Source organism: Trichosurus vulpecula, chromosome 4 (genome assembly GCF_011100635.1).
Source record: "Trichosurus vulpecula isolate mTriVul1 chromosome 4, mTriVul1.pri, whole genome shotgun sequence".
NCBI classification, from domain to species: domain Eukaryota; kingdom Metazoa; phylum Chordata; class Mammalia; order Diprotodontia; family Phalangeridae; genus Trichosurus; species Trichosurus vulpecula.
Window position 1 is genome coordinate 194716720 of NC_050576.1, and position 27580 is coordinate 194744299.

Below are 27580 nucleotides of genomic sequence, written 5' to 3' on the forward strand. Positions count from 1 at the left end.
CTAAATGCTGGGAATGGGGGGAATGACAGAGTCCTTGCTATCAAGGAACTCACACTTTAATTGAGGGAGACAACACGTTAAAAAAGAGTTCATCTGCAGGGTAGATGGAAAGCCCCCGAAATCCTGAAGGTTCAGATCTGGGTTAGATGGTAAGGCTCAGGAGTTATTGAGGTCCACCAGAAGGTAAAATGATGGTGCCAAGGAGTCTGGAAATCATAGTGGCAGGGCAGATGCTAGGCCTAGATGACTTTAAGACAGTGTAAGGGTAGGTCATGGAGGTCCTCCATCTCACTGGAAACCTTAGATTTGATGATTAGCACCTCAACAACCATGTCACCCTCCTTACTCAGCTACCCTGTGGAAGGGAGCAAAGAGGGGAGGGTTCCCCCATTAGCAGCTCTTCCCTCTATCCAAGCAGATGAAGCTTAGACTGTCTGAGGGTTAGTTATAATAACCTGGGGGGTTATTAGGGAAGGAAAAGCTAAGCACAGTCATGGATGATGGTGAGATCTAAAATGTGACCACCCCTGTGGGCCGCTGAAGTGGTCATGGTGGTTGAATAGGTTGATGTACTTGGGAGATTCAAGTATTCAAGGGACATCAATGTATATATTGAAGTCCCGTAGGTATGAGGGTGGAGGAAACTTCTGAGCCAGGTACTGACTACTTAAGAAAGGAAGAAGGATAACCTGGAGCAGAAGTATGCAGGTAATAACTTGCAGTATGCAGCTGAATTGCACCCCAAAACACTCTAGAGTGAGGCCTGAACCAGAATAAAATGTAATTGAGAAATATTTAACAAAATCAATAAACATACAATAAAACATAGATAATGAGAATATATTGTTTTCTAAGTCAAAATATGGCCCACAAGGATCCTTATGAACAATTTAGTGGCCCCCAGTTTCTGTCTGAGTTTGACACCACTAACCCAGGGGCTGTTAGATGACTGTGATAAAGATTTGGACCAAGTGATATAGACCAGTGGAGTAAACCTCCAAAGAGATGCTGCTGAGTGAGCAATGGTGGCGAAGGAAGGATCTAGAAGTGGGGAAAAAAGAGAACCTGTGTTTTCAGGTTATTTTAATGAGGCCCCAAACTCAAGGCAGTGGGTAAAGTGGAGAAAGAGGCAGCTTCAGAATCTTCAAATCCTGCTTCTGACAAATAGTGGTGACTGTATGGCCCTGGGAAAGTCAGCTAACCTCCTAGTGGTCCCTGGCAACTCTACAACTGTTGGCTGCAGAACAATTACTGATCCACATTAGTAAAGGGAGTTTTATTCTAAGAGTTCTTTACACTAATGAAATCAGAATGAAAAACAAACCACTCGAGAACCATTGCTCCTGAAAATTAATATGTTAAGTAAAGCAAGCTCTTAGGGTTCTTTAAACTCAATAAAAATTTTTGCTTTTTGATGGTTCGTATATAGAAACAGAAAAAGCATTAAATGCTGTCACCAAGTTTGCTGAGGGGAAAGTCAAGATCACTGATATATCTCCTACCCTGGAGAGCCTAGGGGTCAAGTTAACCAAACAAGACCTTCAGGAAGCATTGAAAACCGTGGAGCCGGATGGTAAGTATCTCAGCTATTTGTTGTTGTTGAGTCATTTCTCAGTCATGTCTGACTCTTCATGACCCCATTTGAGGTTTTCTTGACAAAGATATTGGAGCGGTTTGCCATTTCCTTCTCCAGCTCATGTTACAGATGAGGAAACTGAGGCAAACAGGGTTAAGTGACTTGCCCAGGGTCACTGAGCTAATAAGTATGTGAGGCCAAATTTGAACACAGGAACTCCTGAGTCTGGAGCTTACCTTTTAGGTAGTGGGGAAGGCATGTTTCTTTTCCTAGATCGGAGTGGGAAGTGACTCTTCTTAGGAAAAGAGAATAGGGGGAGAGCAAGCAGTATTAATTAGTATTGGGGGAAGAGGAGGAATGACAGTGATGAGGAATTCCATAATTCTCCTAGTAGCAGCTCCCCTATCCTGATGCAGTGACAGTATGAAGTGACACCCCGTGCATTCATTTTTTGTTTTTCGTTGGCCTGTGGAGGCCTCCACTTTCATTCTTCTTTTTAAGTTATCTTACTAGATTTTGTTTTTACGTCATAGCCATGTCTGGACCTGCCCCTCTCCCTGTCCCTGATTTCAACTTTCTGTTTCCCAAAGCTAGGTTCTAAGTCAGCTTACTTAGTGACTTAGTCTGACAACATATGCAAATGTGACACACTCCTAGTCCCCCCTTACTTCTGCAATGAGGAAAGTGTCTTCTCCTTCATTCTTTGTCTTCCCAGCCTTCCCTAGCATTGGCTCTGCATCACAGTCTGTTTGCAGGGTCCCCTTTTTATATTACTGTGGTTCTTCTGGGTTGGTGTACCAGTTGAGAATATATCCTAGCCTACTGACAAGTGGTTAATAGACTCCTAAAGTCTCAACTATGCAAGGTCCTTAGAGATCTGGTCTAACATTTAGCTGTGTAAGAAGACTCTTTACAACATCATCAAGGGGTCCTCTAGCCTCTACTTGAAGACTGTCCATGATGGGAAACTCATCATCTTCTGGAACAGCCCATCTACTTTGAGACAATTCTAATAGTTAGAAAGTTTATCCTTACGTAGAGCCAAATTCTATATTCATCATTTCCTCTTATTATTTCTAGTTCTGCCTTCTCAGGCCAAACAGAATAAGCCTAATCCCTTCTCAATATAGCAGCCCTTTAGATACCTGAAGGTATCTAGCATACAGTCAGGAAGACATGTATTCAAATCCTGCCTCAGAGAATTACTAACTATGTGACTCTAGGCAAGTCATTTAGTCTCTGTTCCTTGGTTCCCTTGTTTATAAAAATCAGCTTTAATCTATGAGCCTATATTTCTTCAGTCTTGTCTCCAAGCTAAACATTTTCCTCCCCTTCCAAGTGATACTTCTGTGAAAAGAATGATTTTGTATGGTCACCTTTAGTTAGGTGTATACATGATGATTTACATGCAGGGTGTTGGGAAGGAATAAATAAAAGAGTTAAAGTCAACCTATGGAAAGGACTTACCATAGCAATCCAAACTGACATCTTTTCTTTGTTTTGAGGTGCTCACCAAATTTCCCTGGGCCTCGAGATCCATGTTGGATTACCCAGTAGTTTAAAATTGACTGTCAGGTGACAAATTCTCTCAATATGTGGCAAGTCCTTCCACAAGAAATTTGAGGATCAGATAGGCTTAGTACTTCCCTCTAGAGACTTCATATACCCAGGAAGCTTATAGCTGCTGGGGAAGGGGAAATGTCTTCTGTACAGTTTCTGAAGAAACTCTCCCAGGGTGATTGCAAATATCTTGGGATTATATTAGGTTTCTTATAAGCTGAAAGTATGAACCCCAAAGTCTTTAGAACTACTCTTGGTATAAGACGGGAAAACTTTCTATCCACTTCTATCAGAATGCAAATAGGAGCCCAGAGGTGCCAAAGCTCTATGGAAAGGGAAAAATAAACCAGCAGTACAGGTTTTGGAACCCATTGAATATGTGGTAATTACCTTTGTACCAGTTGATAGACGGTAAAATTTCAGTAATTCAGACTAGAAGGAAAACCTAACTGAAGCAGTAAAAAGTTTAAACTATAGAATATGGTATATATTACCCTGTGAAGTTGGTAGTAGCTTTTCATGGCATTTGTATTTTATGAGGCCCTCAACACCACTCATTTAAATGTATTTAAATGAATTCCTATTATATATAACAAACATTCCAGGAGCAGCTATTTCCATAAAGCAATATATTTGCTATATGTAAATATTTGAATTTATTAAAATAATAAAATATAACTTTTCATACTCCTCTAAAGGCCTACTATGATACTTCATTATGGTACATGATTCTAAAAGACCATGCCGGTACATTGTAAACTCTGGCAGGTCCTAGTGAGCTGGAAAAGCTTAGAATATGCTTCTGGTGATAGATTGTTATGAGAACTAGCATTGGGAAGTATAGAGAGGCTGATTACTGGCTTTGTCCTTAGGGAAATGAATTTTTCAGTCCAATAATTCTTGAAGATAATCTGTTTAGGCATAGGATTGTTGCAATGTACATCAGTGGAGGAGGTATCCACACTGATGAAATCATGGATTATCTATGTTACACTCTCTCTTTCTCTCTCTCTCTCTCTCTCTCTGTCTCTCTCTCTCTCTCTCTCTCTCTCTCTCTCTCTCTCTCACACACACACACACACACACACACACACACACACCCCACAACACAATTTTATCTTAAATATATCTATTTTGATTGACCCATAGAGTCAACAGTTAGAACAAGGCATTTTTGTGTAGCACCTCTTTTGGGCTACCTCCCCAATTTGTTTTCACACTTAAAAGTTGTATCCCCAGGAAGGTAAATACTTTCAGGTTCTAGGGATAACCTGGTGCCTCTCTATTTCTAAGACTATGCTCAATAGCCCCTACTAGTTTGCTTTCCATTAACAGTCAATAGACTTAATTAGCTCTTAAGAAAAAGTAGTCACTAAAATTACATAGCAAAAACAGTAGGTTTTTATGAGCAAAAAACATTGTGCACATAAATCTGGGGTGCTCCATATCACAAATGCAGCATCTGTGAGAGGAATGGGCACAAACTTAGGGAACGTGTGGTGAAAGAAAGTCATATCTCTTGGAACTGTCAGGACTATAAGTCCTTTCTCTTCTGTAGACTCCTCACAAAGCTCCCCATGGGACCAGCATCACTGTTGGGTGGACTTCTTAGCAGCTGGATTTCTAGGATCTGCTCCACTCTGCAGCAATTTCTTGCTCCTTTCTCTGCTTCCAGAGATCCCAGTCCTGGAAACTGTTTCCTCCCTAGAGAAAATATCTTTCTGTATCCATATCTGTCTGGAGTGTATGTCTCTGCTCCCCCAGTGGACACAGTGTCTCAAGTAATTTCCTTTCAAAACTTACATGGCTAATGATGGGAGTGGGGGACAGGGTGAGAAGAAGAGAGATAAATCACCTCCTCCCTCTCTACAGGAGAAAGTGGGGATCTCCTTTTATAGACAGCTATTGGTATGTACTCTACTGATCTGCCAATTTTTTTCCAGGACTTAGCTATTTAAAGGCCTTCAAAGGCATGTCCAATTTTCTTGGTCAATTGAAGTTGTTCTCTTTAATTCTGTCAGAGAAAGGTATGCACACTTTACAAAGGGATCACCTGATATTAGCACCTCCTTGTTACTGTTCTCTATTTTTCTTTTCTATGAAATAATCAACTTTGTGGAGAGGAGTGGGAGGCCAATGGGAGAGGTTTTAAAATTTCATTTTTTCTGTTCTGGGATTTAAAATTTATGTTCTTTATATGTTACTGTCCACATAATACTTTTAGCATTCACTATAACACTTATGACCTGCCTTTGTAACACAATAAAGAACTCTGAGCCATGTAGAGCAAATCAAATGAAATAATATAGGTTAAAGTACTTTTTAAATCTTACATACAAATGATAATTGTTTTTACTCTTTTAGCATCAAAACTTGCATTTATTGAAATTAATGATATTTCACTCCCCCAAAGCATTAAAAAATTGAGAAGGATCTCTTTTTTTTGCCCTCTAGCATCTTGCTCTAGTCCCAACTCTAATGCATCCTAATGGTTGCTTGGTTGTTGTCTGTTCTCAAAGAAAACCAAAATGATATCACTATATTTGGGTCAATGTACATTGTGTCAGACTCCGGCTGATCAGACCAATATGAACTCAGAAAGCTATACCACAGATCAGGCACAAATAATCCATATGAACATTGGGAGTAGAGATGGCTCTAAATTTGCTCATCTCTTGTTTTTTTTTTTTTTTTTGAGCTACTAAAATTCTGCTTTACTCATAGAATACAGAGCCTTCTTTGATGGGGGCTCACCATGCTGGGTGGTCCTGTGCCAGTGTCTCGCATGTCACACAATTGATTCCAAAGTTCTTCAGAGACACCTTGAGAATGTTCCTATATTGCTTCTTTTGACCTCTATGTGAGCACTACATATAATAAGAAAGCTGTTGAACCAATGGATTATTTACAATTTTTTGAAAGGAGGGTTCAGTTGTTTTAATTATATTCAGCTAATGGTTGGTAATAAACTGGTCAATGTAGGCCCTATTCAATGTGCTTTAGTCAATAGAAAACAGGTTGTTGTGGGCAAACAAGTGTGGCTGTAGTGCTTTTGATGGGTGTCCTGTTAAGGGTCACTTGACATTAGGAGTCCCTTTAAGTTATAAAGAAATAATAAAGAAAGGCAGTGTTGGAGTTTGCTACCCATAAACATAAAGTTTTTGGTTGAAGCTGATGTTATATACATATTTCTCCATGAAATTTTCTCTTAGTTAATTTTGGTCCTGTAAATGCACTTCTTTTCTTCTAACTATCTTTGACAGGATTCAATGCTTTGCATTTTGAGTTAAGCTCACTTTTGGCTTTTCTTGGCAAGTGTTTATACTTTTCAAAACAAAGAATAATTTGAGAATATAGTTTCCACCTGCTTTTGGACTTTCTGTTACAGAATAGTAAATAATTATAAAAATGAGTTTTAAAAGTGACAAAACTAAAGGGGTAGGGTGAAATAATTATCTAATTTATGCAGTGGCTTTTAGTTTGAACCTGGTCTCTTCACTACAAAGTGAAGAGGAAGAGGCTTGGAAGTTCAATTCAACAAACATTGTAACAGCCTCACGGGATTGGGATCAAAATTTAAAATAATTCTCTGACCTCAAGTAGTGCATAGTCTTTTATATTTGTCATATAACTGCTGCTCTCCCACTTTACTTTTTAATTTGTAGATCTGGGTTTGGTTTCATTTTTCTCCTCCAAAATATCTGATTTTTTTTCCTTCTTCCCTTTCGTGCTAGATGGACTGGTGAATTTGAAGACCTTTGTTGATAAATTAGCTACTGTTGAACAATTTCCTGAATGCCAACGTAAGTACAAACTTCAAAATGAGCATGATTGAAACTTTCCTTTCCTGTGTGGGGACATATTTTGTGACTTTAAAAATCTAGACATATGTAATTTTTATAGGATCTCCTCAATCCCCATCTTTTCACTTCTTTGTTAAATTGAAATCTGGTCTTACTTGGTAAAATAGGAATGCCAACCCTCTTGCTCCATGTTTTTCTATTTTGGGTGAAGTTTTTTTCCGCTTAATTATTCATCCAATACTTAACCAGGCACCTGTTCTGTGTGCCATAGTTCCTGTGGGTGATATAAAAATGTGTCAGAGATGCTTACTAACCTAAAAGAACCTTATAATATAAATGGGGGGGGCAAGGTATGAAGGTTTAGAGAGAAGAGCTAAGTAAAATTACAAGATTATCCTTGCAAAAGAGCTGTACAAGGAAAATTACAAAGGAATAAATGGTTAGTAGTTCACTTTCACACCAGCAGTCTTCCCACCCTGAAGAAACCTCAGCCCTAAGTGTCTTTTTTGTGACTTTTGTGACTCCCTAGCCTGGACCACCATTTAATGAAGGACCCCAGCCTTGCTCACTTCACTTCCAACTCAACTCAACTCAGGAGTTCTTCTCCACCTCCTCACCAGCAACCTGTTCCCACCTAGTGTAGTCTTTTCCTCCCTCAGCTTTCCAGTTCCCCTTAATGCATTTTCCCCCATCATGTAAATATAAGCTTCTTGAGGGTAGGGCCAGTTTTTGTTTCCTTGTATTTCTATCCCTAGAAGTTTAAACAATGTTTGGAACACGGTACGCATTTAATAAATTCTCTCTCTCTTTATCTCTGTCTCTGTCAGTGTATGTCTCTGTCTCTCTGTCTTAAGAATCAGGAAGACTCCTTTTCTTGAATTCAGATCTGGCCTCAGACACTTACTAGCTGGTTTTTCACCCTGTCTTTCTTTGTCTCTGTCTCTTTGTCTTCCTCTGTGTCTCTGTCTCTCTCTGCATCTTTCTCTCTGTCTGTCTCTCTCCAGACCCTTCCTCTATCACTATCATTCAGTGAGCTCTCCTCATTTTTGAGATTCCCTCCATTTGTTTGTATCACTGTATTCCAGTGTTGGCAGTTATTGTCTACCAGGAGACAACAGGATGTTCTTCTTTCTTCCTCATTGTTCTGTGTGGATCACCGTTTTCCTCTCCATCTCAACCTCCATCTTTACAGTTGAAGATATTTGATAGACAGATTGATATCTCCTCAAATATCCCAGCTTCCTCTCCCTTCTTTATCTTTTAAGAGATAAAGTTATTAGCAAGGTAAAATCGAGAATGTATTCACTGCTCTAGTTTCAGAAGTGAAAGAGATCCTAAAATGTTTCTTCATATGTTTTCTAAATATATCTTCTCACCTCTTTGTTTTCTCTAAACTGCCTGTAATAATCTATAGGCCTAGTACCTACTTCTGGAGCCTGCCTCCATATAGCAGAACCGTGGTCCATTCACTGACCTCCTCACCCTTTCCCTCCATTTGGTTGGGTGGTCTCTATTGCTTCTTTTCGTCCCACAATTGATCCTCACCCAATTGTTCTCCATTAAAATTCACTCCCTCTGATTTATGGATTTGCTGAGTAGGAGTTTTTCATATACAGTGCTGCTCCATCATCCTTTATATTGAATCTCTTTTTCACAAGGGGTATCTTTTCTTTTCAGATTCTAGCTATAAATCATAGCCTGCCAAGTCTGAATAATAGCAATGAGATTGAATTTGCCTTCCTACCTTTGGGTATAAACTTCGGAGACACAGGGGTTTTATTTTTATCATCTCTAGAACTGATGTTCTTCCTAGGCCATGCCTGCTACTCTCTGTGTTATTATGACTTGAGGGATATATATGGGCATTTTCTCTCTCCCCGCTGCCAGCTTAAAGGCCTATTAGCCACATTGGCAGCCTGGTTTGATGCACTTCTTCCCGTATCCAGAGGCCATTATTGCTATATTAGAAGTGATGGTCCCAAAATCCCGATCTCAGATATCATCTTCTCAACCAGTTCTATGAAATCCTCTCACCTGAACTCTTTTCCTCTCCTTGGACATTCCTAACTACTTTAGAAACGAGAGCAGGGTTCAGAGGAATGAGACAGGAAGAAATCTGATCTAGTTCAGAATTAAATTGCTCCTAAAGTACTTCAGACATTTCTGGAGACCGTGGAACTAACCTGTTCCACTGTTGCCCTCAGAACTTAGGCACCTAACCCAAAGATGATTTGTAGAAATCAGATAGAGAGCTAATGCCTCTCCCTTTGTCCTTTGTGTTACTAATTTGGATCCCCAGAACAGGGCAGCCTCTGGAAAAACCAAAGAAGCTTTGAGGTTCAAATGTAGGTAGATAGGTAGGCGGTGATAAAATAGAAGAAGTCCAAAGGTCACCCATGAGTCATAAGCCGTGTGTAATGAGACAGCTTATGGCAAATTTTCAACAGGTACCTCTTCATAGTATTTCCTTTATAACCAGGCATTTAGTGCTGATCTATCACTGTCCAGGAAAAGGAGCTCCACACATCAAACATGACGTGTCCATCTTTTCTCTTCATGGGTTTGTTTTCAGCTTATGATAATATAGTCAAATATCACCTCATTGGTATCTCCTCAAATGCTGTGATTCTTTTCTTTTTATGATGCCAAAGAGAAGTAAATGGTTCTCAGGTCAGTTCAGTGTAGCCAAAATCTTAAGAAGCCCACTCTAGAAAATGAACACATCCTCCTCCTCAAAAAAAACCAAATCAGGCTAGAGTATGATTCTTTAGATTTGGCAAGTTAATAGTTTTATTCTTTTGGTTGGCATATGCACATACAGGAATAGAAGATGCATGTAATGCTGTCACAAACATCTTTGATGGGAAGGTAAAAGTTGATGAATTGATGCCTACCCTGCAGCACTTGGGAGTCAAGGTCACTGATGACCATATGAAAGAAACACTGAAAATGGTGACACCTGATGGTGAGTACTTTGGCTTTCAACTGGGTTATTTAGTCAGATTATGCTGTTCCCTGCCCCCCTGCCCTGCACTTCCCCATGCCACCCACAATGGCAAAGATACATTTCCAATAGGAAAGGGGGAGGGGAAGGGAATAAGCAATTATATAGCTCCTACTATGTGTCAGGCATCGTGCTAAACATTTTACAAGTATTATTTCATTTGATCCTCACAACAACCCTAGGAGGATAGGAGGGGCTTTTATTATCCCCATTTTACAGCTGAAGAAACTGAAGCAGACAATGGTTAGTTACTTGCTCAGGGTCGCACAACTAGTGTCTGAGGCTAGATTTGAACCTAGAACTCTGTTGGCTGAGCCACCTTTGACAGTAGAAGCAGTGTCCTATCTTTCCAGAAGGACAGATTTCTTCTTCTGGAGGGTGATAACAGCAACTAATTATATAGTTTTTAAAAATTGGCAGTGTGCTGTCCATATGTTATCTCTTTTGATCCCCACAATAACCCTATGAAAAGTAGGGACTGTTATCACCTTCATTTTATAATTGGGAAACCTGAGGTGAATAGATAAGTGTCTCACCTAGTCATATGATTAGGTAAATTTCCAAAGCAGGGTATGAACTTAGGTGTTTCTGACTCCAAATCTAGCACTTTTAGGGTTATATCAGGAACAGACTGAAGGTGGGCTTCAAAAGTAGTCATCATCAGCTTTTCTATATATAATCAACAAAATGCAGCAAGAAGAAACAGAGAAATTTCATTTAACATAACTAGAGAATGTATAAAATACTTGGGATTCTGCCTACCAACACATACACACTCAGGAACTTTATGAATAAAAGTACAAAATACTCTTTACAGAAATAAAAATAGACCTAAATAATTGGAGAGTTATTAATTCTCATGGGTAAACTGACCAATGTAACAACAATACCAATGCTACATAAATTTATTTATTTATTCAGTGACATGCTACGCAAACTGCCAAGGTTTACTTTATAGAGCCAGAAAAAAATAATCCAGAGAAACGATAGATCAAGAATCTCAAGGAAAATTATGGGTGGGAGGAAAGTAGGAAGGAAGGAGCCTAAAAATCAAGATTTTAAACCATACTACAAAGAAATAATCATCAAAATGATCTGGTACTGGTTAAAAAATAGGCAGGTCATTGACACAAATTAGGTATACAACATAAAAAAAGCAAACAAGAGTAGTAGTCTAGTGTCTGATAAAACCAAAGATTCCTGCTCCCGGAATTAGAGAAATTGAAAGAAGACTAGCAGGAATTATATACAAAAAGTGACTAAATAATATATATCCTTTGACCCAGCAATACGAGTTAGACATATATCTAAATGAGATCAATGCTTCATATCTTATACCAAGATTAACTCTAAATGGATACATGACTTAGATTTTTAAAAAGGCACATCATTAACAAATTAGAGGAACAAGAAAGAAATTTGTCTTTCAGTCTAAGGAATTGATTCAAATATATAAGAGCCTTTCCCCTATTTCTAGATGATCAAAGGATATTAACAAGTAGTTTCTTAGGAAGAAATTCAAGCTATCAACAACCATACTTTTACAGGCTCCAAAATCACTAATAGCTAGAAAAATACAATTTAAAGCAACTCTGAAGTTCCACTTCACAACCCTCAGATTGGCAAAGATGACACAAAGTAAAATGATAAATATTGATGAGGCTTTGGAAAAATAGGCACATTTTACACTGTTAGTAGACCTGTGAATTGTTATAACCATTCTGGAAAGCAATTTGGAATTATATACAAAAAAGTGACTAAATAGTATATGCCTTTTGACCCACCAATACCACTGTTAGACCTATACTCCAAAGAGACCAAAAGAAAAGGAAAAATGTCTTTTTGTAAAAGAAAAAAAATTATAGCAGCTTTTTTGTGGTGAAAAAAACTGGAAACTAAAGGTATCCCCATCAGTTGAGGAATAGCTGAATAAGCTATAGTATATGAATTTCTTACAAGACTGTTGTGCTGTAAGAACAAGTAAATAGATTATTTCAAAATGACATAGGAAGACTTCTATGAACTGACAGAGAGTGAAGTGGGCAGAACCAGAACAATCCATACATCATTTATACATTAATATTATAAAAACAAACAATTTTAAGGACTTTTATAAACTGATAAAGAATGAAATCAACAGAACTAGAACAATTTTTACTCTGATAACTATGCTGTGAAAACATATACCTTTGAAAGCTATAAGAATTTTGATGAATATAATGGCAATTCATGATTTGAGAGGACCAATAATAATACAACTATCCATTAAGGAGAGATGATGGATTTAGAGTGCAGAGTGATATACATAGATAGATAGATAGATAGATAGATAGAGAAATTGATATATTTGGATACTGTCACTGGAGAAATTGATTTCACTTGATTATGTATATCTATAACAAGAAATTTACTTTTTTTCTTTTATTTTTTTCAAGGGGGGTAAAAAAGTAAAAATAGATTTATGTTAATTTTTTAAATAGAAGAGGGTGCTACAGATGTAAATATTACTTTCACTTTCAGATGAGGTCACTGTAGTATTAGTTTTGCTTCACCATTTTGTTACAAGAAATCTTTAATTATGTAGGAGTAATCTGTAAGTGTATGTAATGTAAAAAAAAACCTTATCAATAAAACCAAAAATTAACAAATAACTAGTTAACTAGAACTAGTTTTTAAAATAGTGAAAGGCACAAATTCAGAGAACGCTGGGAAGACATGTATGAATTTTAGAGTGAAGTGAGCAAAACCAAGAGAACAATTTACACATTTACATTGTAAAGACAAACAAATTTGAAAAACTTAAGAACTCTGATCAGTGCAATGACTAACCATGAGTCCAGAGGACTAATTATGGAATGTGCTGCCCATATGCTGACAGGGAGGTGGTGGACTCGAAATGCTGAATGATACATAAATTTTTAGATATGACCAGTGTGGAAATTTTTTTGTTTATCTATATTTGCAAGAGTTTTGTTATAAGAGTTTTCCTTTTCTTTCTTTCAGTGGGAGAGGTGAGAGGCAAGAAAATTCAAATGCTTGTTGATTGAAAAAAAATAACTTTTTAAATTAAGAAAAACAATGAGGGTTCAAGAATGAGTCTAAGATGAGACTAGAATGAGAGGAGAGGCATAACAGGAAACTCTAGTTCTCTCAGAAGTATCTTCCTATGCTTTGATGTGCATTATTTTCTTTATGTGTCATCATCTTAATCTGCCTTCAGTCAGCCTGGAAGAACCCTGACCATCATCATTCTTCCCTCTTCCCTATTATTATCTTGCTTTCATGCCCCTTATACGGAGATTCTTTGTATGCCTAGGATCCTGTATTAGTGTGTCAATAGCTAAGTATTCAATTGAGGTCAGCCTCAAAAAGGACATTCCATGTAACCAGGCTAGTACTTTCTCTGCAACTTATAGTGAGGTCAGAATAACACTTTTTCTGTATGAAATACTCATCCTATTCGTTGATCATATAAATGTATTTGGTTTTTGTTGCAAAGGGAAGTCTAGAATTGTATTAGACAGGATCTTATTCTTAATTTTGTGAGGTTAAAGTGTGGTGGGTAGAGTGCTAGGCTTGGAGTCAGGAGGAACTGAGTGTGAATCTTGCTTCAGACACTTATTAGTTTTGTGACCATGGGCAAGTCACTGAACTGCTATCTGCCTTAGTTTCCCCATATGTAAAATGGAGATAATAATAGCACCTCATAATAGAGTTGTTAGGCGGATCAAATGAGATAACATATTTAAAGTGCTTTGTGACTGTTAAAGTGTTATATAAATGCTGGTTATCATCATCATCATCATCATCATCGTCGTCTTCCGGGTATTTCTAAGTGCAAATATATTTAATTAAATAGAACAATTCAGCTCTATAAGTTGTAGTTTCTGCTTATGGAACTCCCTGTTACCAAATGACAGATGATTGTGGAACGATTTAAAACACAACAAACCAAGGAGGTGCGAGGGAAGTGATAGCCAAATTTGTTTCTGGATGTTTTAAATTTGGATCAGGTCACACAAGACAAATGAAAGCAAAAGACTGGAAGCTGACCAGAGACTTTCTAACATCCCAAGTTGTAATTTATATATATATATATATATATATATATATATATATATATATATATATATATATATATATGTATATGTATATGTGTGTGTATATATATGTATGTATGTATATGTATATGCGTATATATATGTATATATATCTGAGGGTTCATATGTCTCTTTGCAAGAATATTTATATGTATGTATGTATGTATGTATGTATACCTACACTTATTTTCCTGTTTTGTAGATGATGAAGCAGTGAATTTACAGGAATTTATTGACACTTTGGCTAAATCTGAACCATACGGTGATATACAGCGTGAGTACAAAGTTCAAAATTAATATATTTGAAACTTTCCTCTTTCATTGCTTGGCACTGCATGACTTTTAAAACATATCAATTTAATATTCATTACCAGTGGGTATTGTCAATTTTTCTCCTTTTAACCCTTTCCTACATTAGAGATATAGTTTTAAATGACCAATTTAAATGCAAAACTTCTTGCTGTGTATATTTTCCCCGCTTAGGGGAGAAGTTTTGTGCATTGAATTGGTCAAACAACCAATTTTTGTCTTGTGTTGATACTATTGACAAGGTACTTTGTTATTGTATGGGATAGAAAGATGTTTCAATTAACAAATAGTGTCTGCTGTCTACTATTGTGCTGGGTACTGGGGACAGGAAGATAGAAGTAAAATAGTTACTTAAGAAATGCTTCAAAATGGCCAAAATTAAGTGTGGTGCAAAGCACTGATTCTGGAGTCAGAAAATCTAGGGTCAAAATCCTACCTTAACTATGCATGTGATCTTGAGGAAGTCATCAGATTATTCTTCCCATCTGTGAAATGAATGAATTGAACTATATATATATGCATGTGTGTGTGTGTGTATTTATATGTATGTATGTATATGTATATGTATGTGTATATATGTGTGTGTATGTATATATGTATGTGTATATGTGTGTGTATGTATATGATTCCAAGGTATCTTTTAGCTCTAAATCTATGACCTACCATCAGTAATTTCTCCCCAAGTGGTAAAAATGATAAGACATGGTAAGTCTAGAGAAGATAAAAAGCTTTGTGGAATGAAATGATCTGGGAAGACCATGGAAAAGGAAGACCATGAACTTGGCCTTGAAAGATGGCCATTGTGGACCCTGAGTCTCCGAGTAGTCAAATCAGAGCATGTAGTGTTTTTGCTTTCTATGTCACCATCCCTAAATCCAGGGCAATTCCTGTTTTTCAGGGGTTCTATGGTCATCTCCCTCACTAGAACATCTCCCTCCCTCCAACATTTTCCCCTTCTCCACAGTTTCTTTGCTACTATGGAAAGACCAGGGTAGGTGTGTTTTGGTTCAGACTTGCAATACTAATATACTCCAGAAGCCTCAAAGGATAATTGGAAACAACCCTTCAAAAGAAGATCTTAAAAATATCTACAACTAATTCCCAAGTGCTCTTTCTAGAACAGCTGTGAAATAACAGTATATCCCTTCATCTTCACCCCTTCCCCAAGGATCCTCTGGAGGTCCTCAAAGCTATCTATGGGTGGAGCAGAAGGGGAGTATTCAACAACCACACAATCCTCATTTGGCCAAAAATCACTTAAAGTCTGGTTGCTCATGTTTAATTTCTATCATTGTCAGGGCTTTTTGTTTGTTTGTTTTCTTTTCTTTCTTTCTTTTTGTTGGCAATTGGGGTTAAGTGACTTGCCCAGGGTCAAACATCTAATAAATATCTGAGGCCAGATTTGAACTCAGGCCCTCCTAACTCCAGGACCAGTGCTTTATTCACTGTGCTACCTAGCTGCCCTGTTTGTTTTCAACCATTATTTTATAGCAGTGTTGATATGATGACCTTAGTTCAAATCCTACCACTAGCATTTATTTATTAGTTTTTTGACCACAGGCAAGTCGTGTAACTTTGAGGAGCTCCAATTTTCTCATCTATAAAATGGGGATAAATTTAGTACCTCCCTCACAGAATGGTTGTGAAGCCTATAAGAGATAATTCACATAAAATGCTTTGAAAGTGTTTAAATGCTGTAGAAATGTCAGCTAACTGTATTTTGACTCTTGAATGATTTGTTGTTGTTCAGTTGTTTCAATTGTTCCTGATTCTTCATAACCCCATTTGGGGTTTTCTTGGCTAAGATACTGGAGTGGTTTGTCATTTCCTTCTCCAGCTCATTTTACAGCTGAGGAAACTGAGGCAAACAGAGGTTAAGTGACTTGCCCAGGGTCACATGTAGTAAGTGTCTGAGGCTGGATTTGAATTCAGATCCTCCTGATTTCAGGGCTGGCACTCTACTGCACCACCTTGCTGCCCTGGATTGGATGGTATTGATTATTAATCAATCACTTTCAAGAAGGACACTACTTCTGGGAGCTTCCCCGCTTTAAATATGGCTTCATTCCCCCTTTTAGTATCATACTATCACAGATCTATGGAGGAAATGGACGAGACTTCAGAAGTCACCTGTTCTAACCTTCTCATTTTACTGTTGAGGAAACTGAGACCTAGAGAAATTAAGTCACTAATCTATATAAATCATGTGGTATCGGCAGAGTAAGGAATTACATCCAGGTCTTCTGACCCAAACTCATCATGCTGTGCACTGCACCATGGGGCTTCCCTTTGGTGAGAAATAGTAATATTATGTTCATGATAATGTTATAAAGATTTGCCTCATTGTTATTTTATCCAACATTATTTTTAATAATGGCTAGCAGGAACATATGGGGGAGGTTCAGTTCTTGGGTCACTTTAGCGAAGCTCCAAATCTAAGAACTCATGCCAAAAATAAGTGCTTCTTCCTCCCACAACAAATTGTGGGTGGATAGATAGATAGATAGACAGACAGATAGATAGATAGACAGATATGTATGTGTATATATGTATGTATTTGTGTGTGTATATGCATACACATTGTATGTATGTATATCTATACAAACATACACACATATAAACATGTATATGTATTTATTAAGCTCCTACTATGTGCCAGGCACTCTGATTAGCACTTTACAAATATCTCGTTTGATCCTCACAGCAAACTTAGGAGCTCGGTGTTATAATTCTCCCCATTTTACAGATGGAAACTGAGGCACACAGGTTAGGTGATTTATTCAAGATCACGTAGCTAATAAGTATTTGAAGTCAGATTTGACTCCAGGCCCAGTGCTCTATCCACTGCCTCACCTAGATGCCTGCACACGCACACACACACACACACACACACACACACACATCCCTCTATCTGTATCTAATCCAACACAGACTTATACTTTTATTTCTATATATGTATAGGAATGGAAAATGCGTGTAAATTTGTCAGCAGTACCAAGGATGGGAAAGTGAGGATGGACAATTTGTCACCTACTCTGGAGACATTGGGAGTGGATTTAACATCTGCGGAGATGAAGGAAACTCTGAAATCAGTCCAGCCTGACAGTGAGTACTATAAGCTTGGTGGCATATTAGAGGATAGACATTCTGTCCACTGTCACAGCTAAATTTCCAGCCAGGACTGGAATCTTTACAAGGTTAAGATTTGTAGATGGGAGAGGTAAGGTACTATTGTTCTATTGACATTCTATGAACCTCACAAAACTTTGTCCTAATATAGGGTATCCAGGTCCATTAAGTGATTTAAATGTGTACATTTAAGTACATGATTTTAATATTTAATTTTAATATTATTAATATTATTATATAATTAATTAATATTAAAATAATCATATTTAAGCATATGATGTGCTCCATTTAGATCACTTAGTTCAACAAAGACTTATTAAGCAACTAACATATGCAATGCACAGTGCCTATAAAGATTCAAAGAAAAAAAACCTCATCTTTACTCTCAAGGACCTTGTGGTCTAGTGGTAGGCTTGTGGATTGTTGAAGAAAATAATCCACATCTTGTGTTTTTGCTTTATAAACTGCATTGAAGATACATTTATCATTTTACAAGCATTTTGCTCAGGGAGATGCTGCCTAACAGAGTCTCCCCACTGCCTTGTCTCTTCCTCCCCTAAATGAGAACCTTTCTGACTTAAGCAATCACATTTTATGTAATCAGGAATAAAAAGATGATGAAATTCCATAGCAACAAAAGAACACAGCTGCATAGTTTTAGTCATAGTTTTTAAAATTATACCTAATGGTGAGAACAGTGGCATATAGGTACACCCTTGGAGAAAATATGACTTGTAGAAATTTTTTCTATATCAAATTATAGAAAAATCACACTTCATACACATATATACACTCAGAGAGAACATTTTTCTATACACATATATTGAAATTTTTCATTTTCTGTATGGTTTTATTTTTATGTCTATATTTCTGTTGATGGATGGTTAGATAGATAGATAGACAGACAGACAGATAGAATCCTGTTCTTAACCTGGGTTAAGAGAAGTAGAAAATGAATCATATTCTTAACCTGGGATCCAATGGGTCTAGGGCGAGGAGGTCTGTGAACTTGGATGGGGAAAATATCACATCTTTATTTTCACAAGCCTCTAAATGAAATTCCCTTCAATTATTTAAAAACATTATTCTGAGAAAAGATCCAGACTTCAGCAGACTGCCAAAGGAGTCTAAGACATGGAAGAAAGTTAAGGAGCTCCTATCTTAAAGTGTCATAGGAGTCCATTTACCTTAAGAAGGATATTTTGGCAGTAACTAGTGGAAAAATTCCTGGCTTTGGAGTCAAAGGACCTTGAACTGAATCCTGATCCTGCCAATTTAGTACCTGTGTGACCTTAGGAAAGCACTTAATCCTTCTGAGTTTCATCCGTAAAAGAAGGAGGATATGACTCCCTTCCGTCTCCGAATCTACGATCATCTCCTATGATCCTATGACTGCTCCAATGTTGACGTCAGATGAATACTTCTCTATATGAAATTTTTCTTCATTTATTTGATCATCCTCCCCTGAAGTCCTGGTCTTATGTCTCATTTTCAGATTAGTTTATGAAACAGCTCTTAGTCTGAACCTAGTTTATCATAATTTCTAATCTCTGACTTTACTCTGTATATTATTGTAGGATGGCTTTATAGAGTAAACTGTCTGTTCTCTGGAAATATCCAAATGGCTTTTTTGTCCCTTTTTGTAGAGGATGGAGCCGTGAATTTAAAGGGTTTTTTCAAGAAACTGACTGAAATGGAAAATTTTCAGAGGTGTAGACGTGAGTATGAATTTCAAAAGGAAGATATTTATAACCCCTCTCTTTCTACGTTTACTCTGCCATCTTGGCTCTGCCCCCAGCATCCCCTCTTCTTTCACCAATAATATTTCAATTAAAATGTCCATGTCACTTCCAATGACCTCCTTTATCCTCACTTCCTATTTCATTCATTTATTAAATAGGAAGATAATCTTAAATAGCAAACCAGGAATGCCCAAACCTTTTGATATATTGATGTGTGTATATATATATGTATATACATATATATACAATATAAATATGTATATATGTGCCTATATATTTATATATATTTAACATTTTGGCAGTAAAATTTTGTGTGTTTAGTCAATCAACTGATATTTAACATTAATAATAACAGACATTTAGGGTAGTGCTTTAAAATTTGCAAACCGTTTTCATATCTTATTTCATTTGACCCTCATAATAATCCTTTGAGGCATGTACTACAGGTATTTTAAATGTCCATTTTTCAGATAAGGAAACTGAAGCAGAAAGAGTTTAATCACTTGCTAGTCACACAGCTAGTGAGTATCAGAAGCAGGATTAAACCCAGGTTTTCCTAACTCCAGGTCCAGCACTCTACCCAGTCTTGCCCATTTCCCCTCACAAAGTATCTACTGTGTCCAATGGGGCAGCTGGGTGGATAGAGCACTGGGCCTGGAATCGGGAAGACCTGAGTTCAAATATGGCTTCAAACATTTACTAGCTATGTGATCCTGGGCAAGTCACAACACAGTTTGCCTCAGTTTCTTTATCTGTAAAATGAACTGGAGAAGGAAATGGCAAGCCTCTCCAGCATCTTTGCCAAGAAAACCCCCAGTGGAGTCACAAAGAGTTGGACATGACTGAAAAACAATTAAACAAACTGTGTCCAAAACATTTAACTAATAGCTATTGGCCCTATGGTAATATATCAGGCATGATTCTGGCTTTCAGGGAGCTTAGGTTGGAAGGCAAGGTGTAAGAGTTAAGAAAGAAAAGTTAAGTGTCAATTTGTGTTAACTACAAAACAACTATGAATAAATTGCCACCAAATGAAAAAGATGATAAACACTATAAGTTCAGAATTCTGTGGACTGGAATTATCTTAAAAATCTTCACATAGGGGATAAGACATGAGCTACTAAGTTTCACGTGAAGGATGGGTAAGTTTACTGTCCAGGATTATTATTAGCAATTTGGAATATGAATAGAGCCAGCAAAGGGGAACTAACAACTATCTGTCTATCTATCTATCTATCTATCTATCTATCTATCTATCTATCTATCTATCTATCTGTCTGTCTGTCTGTCTGTCTGTCTGTCTGTCTGTCTGTCCATCCAGGAAATCTATCTATCTATCTATCTATCTATCTATCTATCTATCTGTCTGTCTGTCTGTCTGTCTGTCTATCTATCTACCTACTCTTTCCCGTGTTATGGTTTTGAAGCCTCTGTTTTCATCCCCACATTCAGGCCAGTTCATGTCCTGGAAGAGCCCAAGGGGAATGTTGTTAAGTTCCATGATATTTTTCTTTCTGTATCACCTTCTAGTCAGGAGATTTTTAACTTCTCCTTCCCTCTGGCCAATGAGAGAAGGAGCTGGGAGATGAGGAGGGGTTATGATTTAAGAAGCAAAAAATGGCCCAAACCAATTTAGAAGATGCTTACAGCCTAATAGGGCATGTGTTAGTACTCTACTTACGATGAGTTAATAAAGCATGGCCTCTTTAGCATTTTGTCCTATGCCATTAATATCTCTGAGGTTGCTAGGCATGGTGGAGGAGCTTAGATTTCAGGGTACTTCATTGAATGCCCAGGCCCAAGAACCACCGTTTTAAGAAAACAAATCTGTTCTCAGTATCGTGTTAAACGTTTCTCTAGACCCTACCACATTACTGACTTTGCAATTTTATTTATTACATACATATAGGACTAAAGGATGCATGTGATGCTTTTGCCAAGATCATTCAAGGGGACATCAACATTAGTCAGCTCAAACCTACAATGAAGAATTTGGGGGTTTCTCTGCATCAAGATGAGCTTAATGAGGCACTGAAATCTGTGGAGGTTGATGGTGAGTAGCACACCAAGTTACTTACTCAGAGTATGTGAGTATTGAGGATATGTATGTGTACATAAACACACATGTATGTATACTCAGGGTACACATATATACATTCATATATACTTATATGTATATACACACATATACACTCACATATATGAGGGAATTTATGTACCTATATCCACCTGGCACAGCTAAGTGACACAGTAGACAGAGCCCTGGCCCTAGAGTCAGGGGGATCTGAGTTTAAATGCAGCCTCAGACACTTACTGTGTGACTTTGGGTAAGTCACTTTTAACCCTGTTTACCTCAGTTCCTTATCTGTAAAAATGAGCTGGAGATGGAAATGGCGAACCATTGCAGTATCTTTGCCAAGAAAACCCCAGATGAGGTCACAGAGAGTTGGACATGACTGAAACAACTCAACAAAACAACTATCTATCTATCTATCTATCTACTCTTTCCCATGTTATAGCCAAAATTCCTATCATGATGAAGAGATTTTTTTATGTTAGAACTTTAAGATTTGCAAAGTATTTTATATGATAACATTATCTTATTTGGTCAACCAATTAACAAATATTTATTTAAAATGCCTGCTGTGTGCTAGGCCCTGTGCTAGATGCTGGTGATACAAAAAAAAAGTGAAATAGTCCCTGAGCTCAAGGAGCTTACATTCTTCCAAGGGAGTCCACGTCCATATCCATGATTTATACATAACACAAACAGAGCAGATACAGAGGGAACCTGGGAGAGATGAGGATGAAGCAAAGATAGTAGCAGCTGGGAAGACAGTGAAAGGCTTCCTTATCCTCAGCACAACCTTAAGAGGCACTGTATGTACTACAGATATTAATTATCCTCACTTTTCAGATAAGAAAGCTGAAGCCAGGACAGTTAAATGAACTTGTACATCATCATATGGCTAATAAATGTTAGAGGCAGGATTTGAACCCAGTTTTACCTTACTCAAAATCCAGCATTTTGTGGTCTGACTATGTATCAAATCCCCTGCTTAAGAAGCTCCACTGGCTGTCTTGCCTCTAGGATGAAATATAAACTCCTCTGGCTTTTAAAGCCCTTCACAGTTTAGTTCCAAACTTCTTCCCAGGCTGATTGATTACACCTTGCTCCCCTTTACCAGCTCTTGACATTCCAGTCAAACTGGGCTACTTCCCGTTCCCCACATGTGACATTCGACCTTCTACCTCTGGGCCCCACAGGCTTACCTCTCCCTTCACATCCCACCTGGAATTGTCTCTTCTCACCTATACATCTTGGAATTGCTAAGCTCCCTTCCCTGTCTCTAAGACTCCACCTCCTTCAGGTGATTCCCCACTTTGTGTTCAGAGAGGGAGAAAGGTTCCTTGGCACAGATTCTGCCATTTTCACAAGCTTGTGCTCGTGTTTGTCCTCGTCTCCCAGCAGACCTCCACTAGACCTCCATGGCTCCTTATTCCTCATCCTCCAGAAGGAGTCTGGGAGAATGAACTGCTTCTCCATGTAGCTAGAAAAGATGACTCCCCAAACTTCTGGCATCTTCTTATTTGATGTCAATGGCATCTGAGCATTCTGGTTCATCTTTCTCAGATCAAGTCCTTAGGCCAATGGAACCCAGGGAATTATGGGTAGTGGTTCTGACTAGCTGTCAGGTGGTCCCTTCTCTGAAAGGTTTCTGTGGCCATGCTTCTGTGGGAATGGCAAAATCTAGGGTTTAGGAAGAAGTGATTCTCAAATTGGTTTCATGGACAGACTTTATCATATAAGGGTGATAAGTGGAAATACAGCCTGAAAGGAGGGCAGAGGTCATCTAGCTTCCATATTCTTTGTTTTATAGATATAGAAGCCCAGGCCCCAAAAGGTTAATGACTTATCCAGGGTCACTCAGTTGGGAAATAGCAGAACAGGCATCTGGACCCAAGTCTAATGACTTCATATTTACTGCTCTTTTTACTAAACCATCACTGCTAGGTATATAAAATATAAAAGGAAATAAAGGCTTAGAAGTTCACCAGCCTCCCACTTTACTTTGTTATTGATGGACTTGATTTTATAGATTTCCTTTGCCATTCTATTCCCTGAATTGTGGTTTTTACTCTCTTTTATAGAACATGGAGGAGTTAATTTAAAGGACTTTGTCAATGTTTTATCTAAAACTGAAAATTTTTTGGAAGGTCAACGTGAGTATGAATTTCAAAGCAAGGATGATTGAAACCTTCTCATTCTTGTATTAGTGTACCTCTATGGCTTTTAAAATATATGAATTTACCTTTTTAGAAGGGTTTTTACTAACCCTCTTTCTTTTCAATTTGACCATTTTTATTAGTCTGTAGACATTTATTAAGCACCTACTATGTGGCAGGCGCTATGCTAAGCACTGAGGATACAAATGTGAAGAAGTTTATAACCTAGTGAGAGGAGACAACACACAAAAAGAAGCTGAAAAGGGGCGGGGAAGGCACCCAGTATAAGGGCATAGTGGGGGAGTCAAATATTATAATTAAATAGAAAGATGGTTTTGAATAGCAAATCAGAAATTCTAAACTGTGACATTTCTTTAAACTTTGTAAAGTTTTGTAAATTTAATTAGTCCACAACTTTTAATTGAGTAGCATATATATGTATTATTTTTTATTATTAGGTATGTATATACTAAATCAAATCAGACCTAAATCCTCAATAAACTTAAAGTATAATTGGGGAGGTGGGACATAGCTAATGAAGATAATGCAGAAGTTAAAAAATTGTTCATGTTAAATAAATACAATATAATAAAACAAGAAATGTCACAGATAGAGTAGAAGATTTATTATATGTAAGTAGCAAAAACAATAAGTAAAATTGAATTCAGAGAAGGAAGATCTCTCTGTCGGCCAGAATGATATAGAAAGGGTTCATGAAGAGCTAGATGCTTGACCTGAACTGGGTAAGAATTTTGCCCGTGAGTGCTCCTGGCAAATCTTTAGAGTTCACATTTAGGGGAGCAGATTAGATTAGAGCAAGAGGGGACAAGCCTTTTAGTACGTATGTCATTTTTTCCAGATCAAAGCCAATTCCCACCTAAATAAAAAATTTTGTAGTGGCCATGACAGAACCATCCTACCTTAGGCTGCTGCCTCTGCTTGCATTTCTTAACCTTCTAGACAATGTGTGTACATGCGTGTGAATAGGTACACATGTGTGAGACAGGGCAGGAAGGGAGTTGGTCTGGCTTGGTTTAGAATCAAGTGCTCTTCAAGTACCAATGGAGCTTAAGGAGTTCTTGGAGCCAGCCTTACCACTTAGAACTGACAAAACTACTTTAAGTGGCCCAGAGTGCATCCCTTTAATGCATCCATGAGCAAAGCCTGTCCCTGCATCCAACCCAATACTAATCTGGAATTCCCAAAGTGGAGACCTCATATTGCTTTAACGTTCAAAGTTCAGATAGGTGAGGGGGAACATAAGGGAGTATCCAACAGATAAAAACAGCTCTTGAAGTCAGAGAGCTTGTGGTAAATTGTAAGTACTTCACAATTATCTGACTTTGAGAACAAAAGACAAACCACAACCACATTGGTTGCTAATCAAACACTAACAAGGAAAAGGAGGTTCTAGTTCCAGACCACACTCTAAGTGTGAAATGTGTGCCCTTTTATTGTAACCATGAATTAGTATTTTACTTTTTTCTGCTTAACAAAAAATTATTTAATTGCCATTTCATCCAAAGTAGTGTGTATTTTTTTTATGGATGCCAATGGCAACACATGGAGTCTTTCAATGCCCCAAACCCAGATACCCCTGCTCTAGGAAAAAAAATTAGTATTTTATGTTTCTTTAGACTCACCAACCTGATTGCTTTCTATTTTGATTCATATGTACATGTAGGATTAGAAGATGCAGGTGACATTATCTCGAAAGTCACTGATGGGAAAGTCAAGGTCAGTGATCTGGCCCCCACCCTGGAGAGCTTTGGAGTCAAGGTAACTAATGAAGACATTAAAGAAGTATTGCCAACTGTCAAGGTGGATAGTAAGTACTTCTCTTGGGTTATGTTTATTATATAAATATCTGTGTTCATTCCAAAGGCAAAGCTAAATCTGCAGGTGTGTCCCACAAGGTTCAGGCTTGAGGGAAGCCTGCAGTAATCATGAAATGGGAAGGAATGGAATGAATATTTATTAAGTGCTTACTGTGTGCCAAGCACAGTGCTAAGTACTTTACAAATATTAGCTCATTTGAATCCTCACAACTTTGGGAGGTAGCTGCTATCTCCTTCAGTTGAGAAACCAGGCTTAAGTGATTTGCTCAGTGTCCCAGCCAGGAAGTATCTGAGGCAAGATACGAACTCACGTCTTCCTGAGTCCAGCATTCTACCCAGTGCACCACCTCACTGCTTCAGGAATGGTCTGGGATTCGTGTTTTTCTCTCTTGAAGTACAATGTGGAGAGAATAGCAATGAGTTGGTTATTAGGGAGTATGTAACAGGGAGGACTTATAAAGTCAGGGCTGCCAAGAAATGTGTGACAGGAATTCCATGTAACTGCCCAAAGTAACATCCTATGTTCTGAAGCACAATCTGAGTGTCAGTGTACCTGATTATTTCTTGGAACTTTCTAGAGTTGGTTACCCACTATGTCCAGTTTGCAAGGATCCGGTTTTTCCCTATGGTCCTTTCTTTTATTTATTCATTCATTTATCCATCCATCCATCTATCCATCCATCCATCCATCTATCTATCCATCCATCCATCCATTCATTCATTCATTCATTTATGCCAAGAGAGAATTCTTATACTGGGTTTCCGCATAGACCTCTCTTCTGAGGGAGGCAGAGGAAGCTGGACGGTGCAGGGAATAGAGACCTGGTCCTGGACTCACGAAGACCCAAGTTCATATTTGGTCTCAGACACTTCCTAGCTGCATAATCCTGAACAAGTCATTTGACCTAATAATAATAGCACCTACCTCCCAGAGGTCAAATGGATCAAATGAGATAATATGTGTAAAGCTCTTAGCACAGAGCTTGGCACATTTTTGTTGTTGCTGTTGTTGTTGAGTCATTTCAGTCATGTCTGACTCTCTGTGACCCCTCTTGGGGGTTTTCTTGGCAACGATACTGGAGTGGTTTGCCACTTCCTTCTCAAGCTGATTTTACAGATGAGGAAACTGAGGCAATCAGGGTTAAATGATTTGCCCAGAGTCACACCTCCAGTAAGTGTCAAAGGGCGGATTTGAACTCATGAAGATGAGTATTCCTGATTCCAAGTCCAGTACTCTGTCCGCTGTACCACCTAGCAATAGTAGGTAATTAATAAATACTTATTTTCTTCCTTATTCATGAAGTTAGTTGTAAACTGGCTATCCTGAGGTCATTATCACCTAGTGGCCCTTATTAGGGTACCACATACTCCAAATATACCCTATAACTCAAGAGAAGCATAGGCATACCCATGATCATAAAACAAAAGTCTGAATTCAGAATGGTTATTAATAGATCTAAAGATATGTATTCCACTCAAGTCCTACTTGGCTGCCTCATGGTGGCATTGAGCATTCTCCTAGGCTATGCCAATGGCACACAAGTTCTGACAGATACCGCCAAGCTGGAGGGTTTAAAGTTTGGCCCAGCGATGAACTACAGATCTGTTTCCTGAGGGCCAGCATAGCGTATAAAAGCTTATCGCCAGGATGACCAGAGCAATCTCTTGATGTAGAAATGGCAGCAATAGTACTAGTATCTATTTTGCCAACAGTGCTGGCAAATGTCTCCTGCCAAGTCCACTGGTTGTAGAGAGCTCCAAGGCTCTGTTTAGGATTCTCTTCTCTTTTCTCACTTTAACCTTTCTAATATGGTGACCTTATCAGCTACCAAAGAATCAATGAAATTCTCTATGAAGATGATCCCATATCTATATGTCTACCCCTAGTCCTTCTCCTGAACTTTATTCATGCATCACCAACTACCTATTGGGCATTTCTAAATGAGTGTTCCACAGGCACCTCAAATTCAACACGTCCAAAACAGAATTCACTGTCTTCCCCCACCCAAACGCTTTGCTCTTCTGAACTTCTCCATTACCATTGAGGCCATTTATGTACTCCTAGTAACCTAAGTTCACAACCACATTGCTATCCTTGACTCTTTACTTTTCTTCAGTCTACATATTTAATCCATTGACAAGTGTCATTTCTACCTCCACAGCTTTTCTTACATACACATCCCTTTCTCCATATTCATACAGCCATCACCCTAGTTCATGTCCCCCTTAATCTCTTACCAGAATTACTTCAATAGCCTTCTAACTGGTCTCCCTGCCTAAAGTCTCTCCCTA

General features: G+C 38.1%; 1 protein-coding gene across 1 annotated transcript in view; it reads left to right on the plus strand.

Annotated features, from left to right (window-relative positions):
• EFCAB13 (EF-hand calcium binding domain 13) overlaps positions 1 to 27580 on the plus strand; it is a 196437-nt gene that overhangs the window by 152182 nt on the left and 16675 nt on the right. The window contains exons 45-53 of the mRNA XM_036755639.1: positions 1430 to 1573; positions 6871 to 6939; positions 9761 to 9904; positions 14246 to 14317; positions 17314 to 17457; positions 19128 to 19199; positions 21133 to 21276; positions 23376 to 23447; positions 25135 to 25278. Of these exons, the coding sequence (XP_036611534.1) occupies positions 1430 to 1573; positions 6871 to 6939; positions 9761 to 9904; positions 14246 to 14317; positions 17314 to 17457; positions 19128 to 19199; positions 21133 to 21276; positions 23376 to 23447; positions 25135 to 25278 (1005 nt within the window). The remainder of the gene's footprint in view (positions 1 to 1429; positions 1574 to 6870; positions 6940 to 9760; positions 9905 to 14245; positions 14318 to 17313; positions 17458 to 19127; positions 19200 to 21132; positions 21277 to 23375; positions 23448 to 25134; positions 25279 to 27580) is intronic.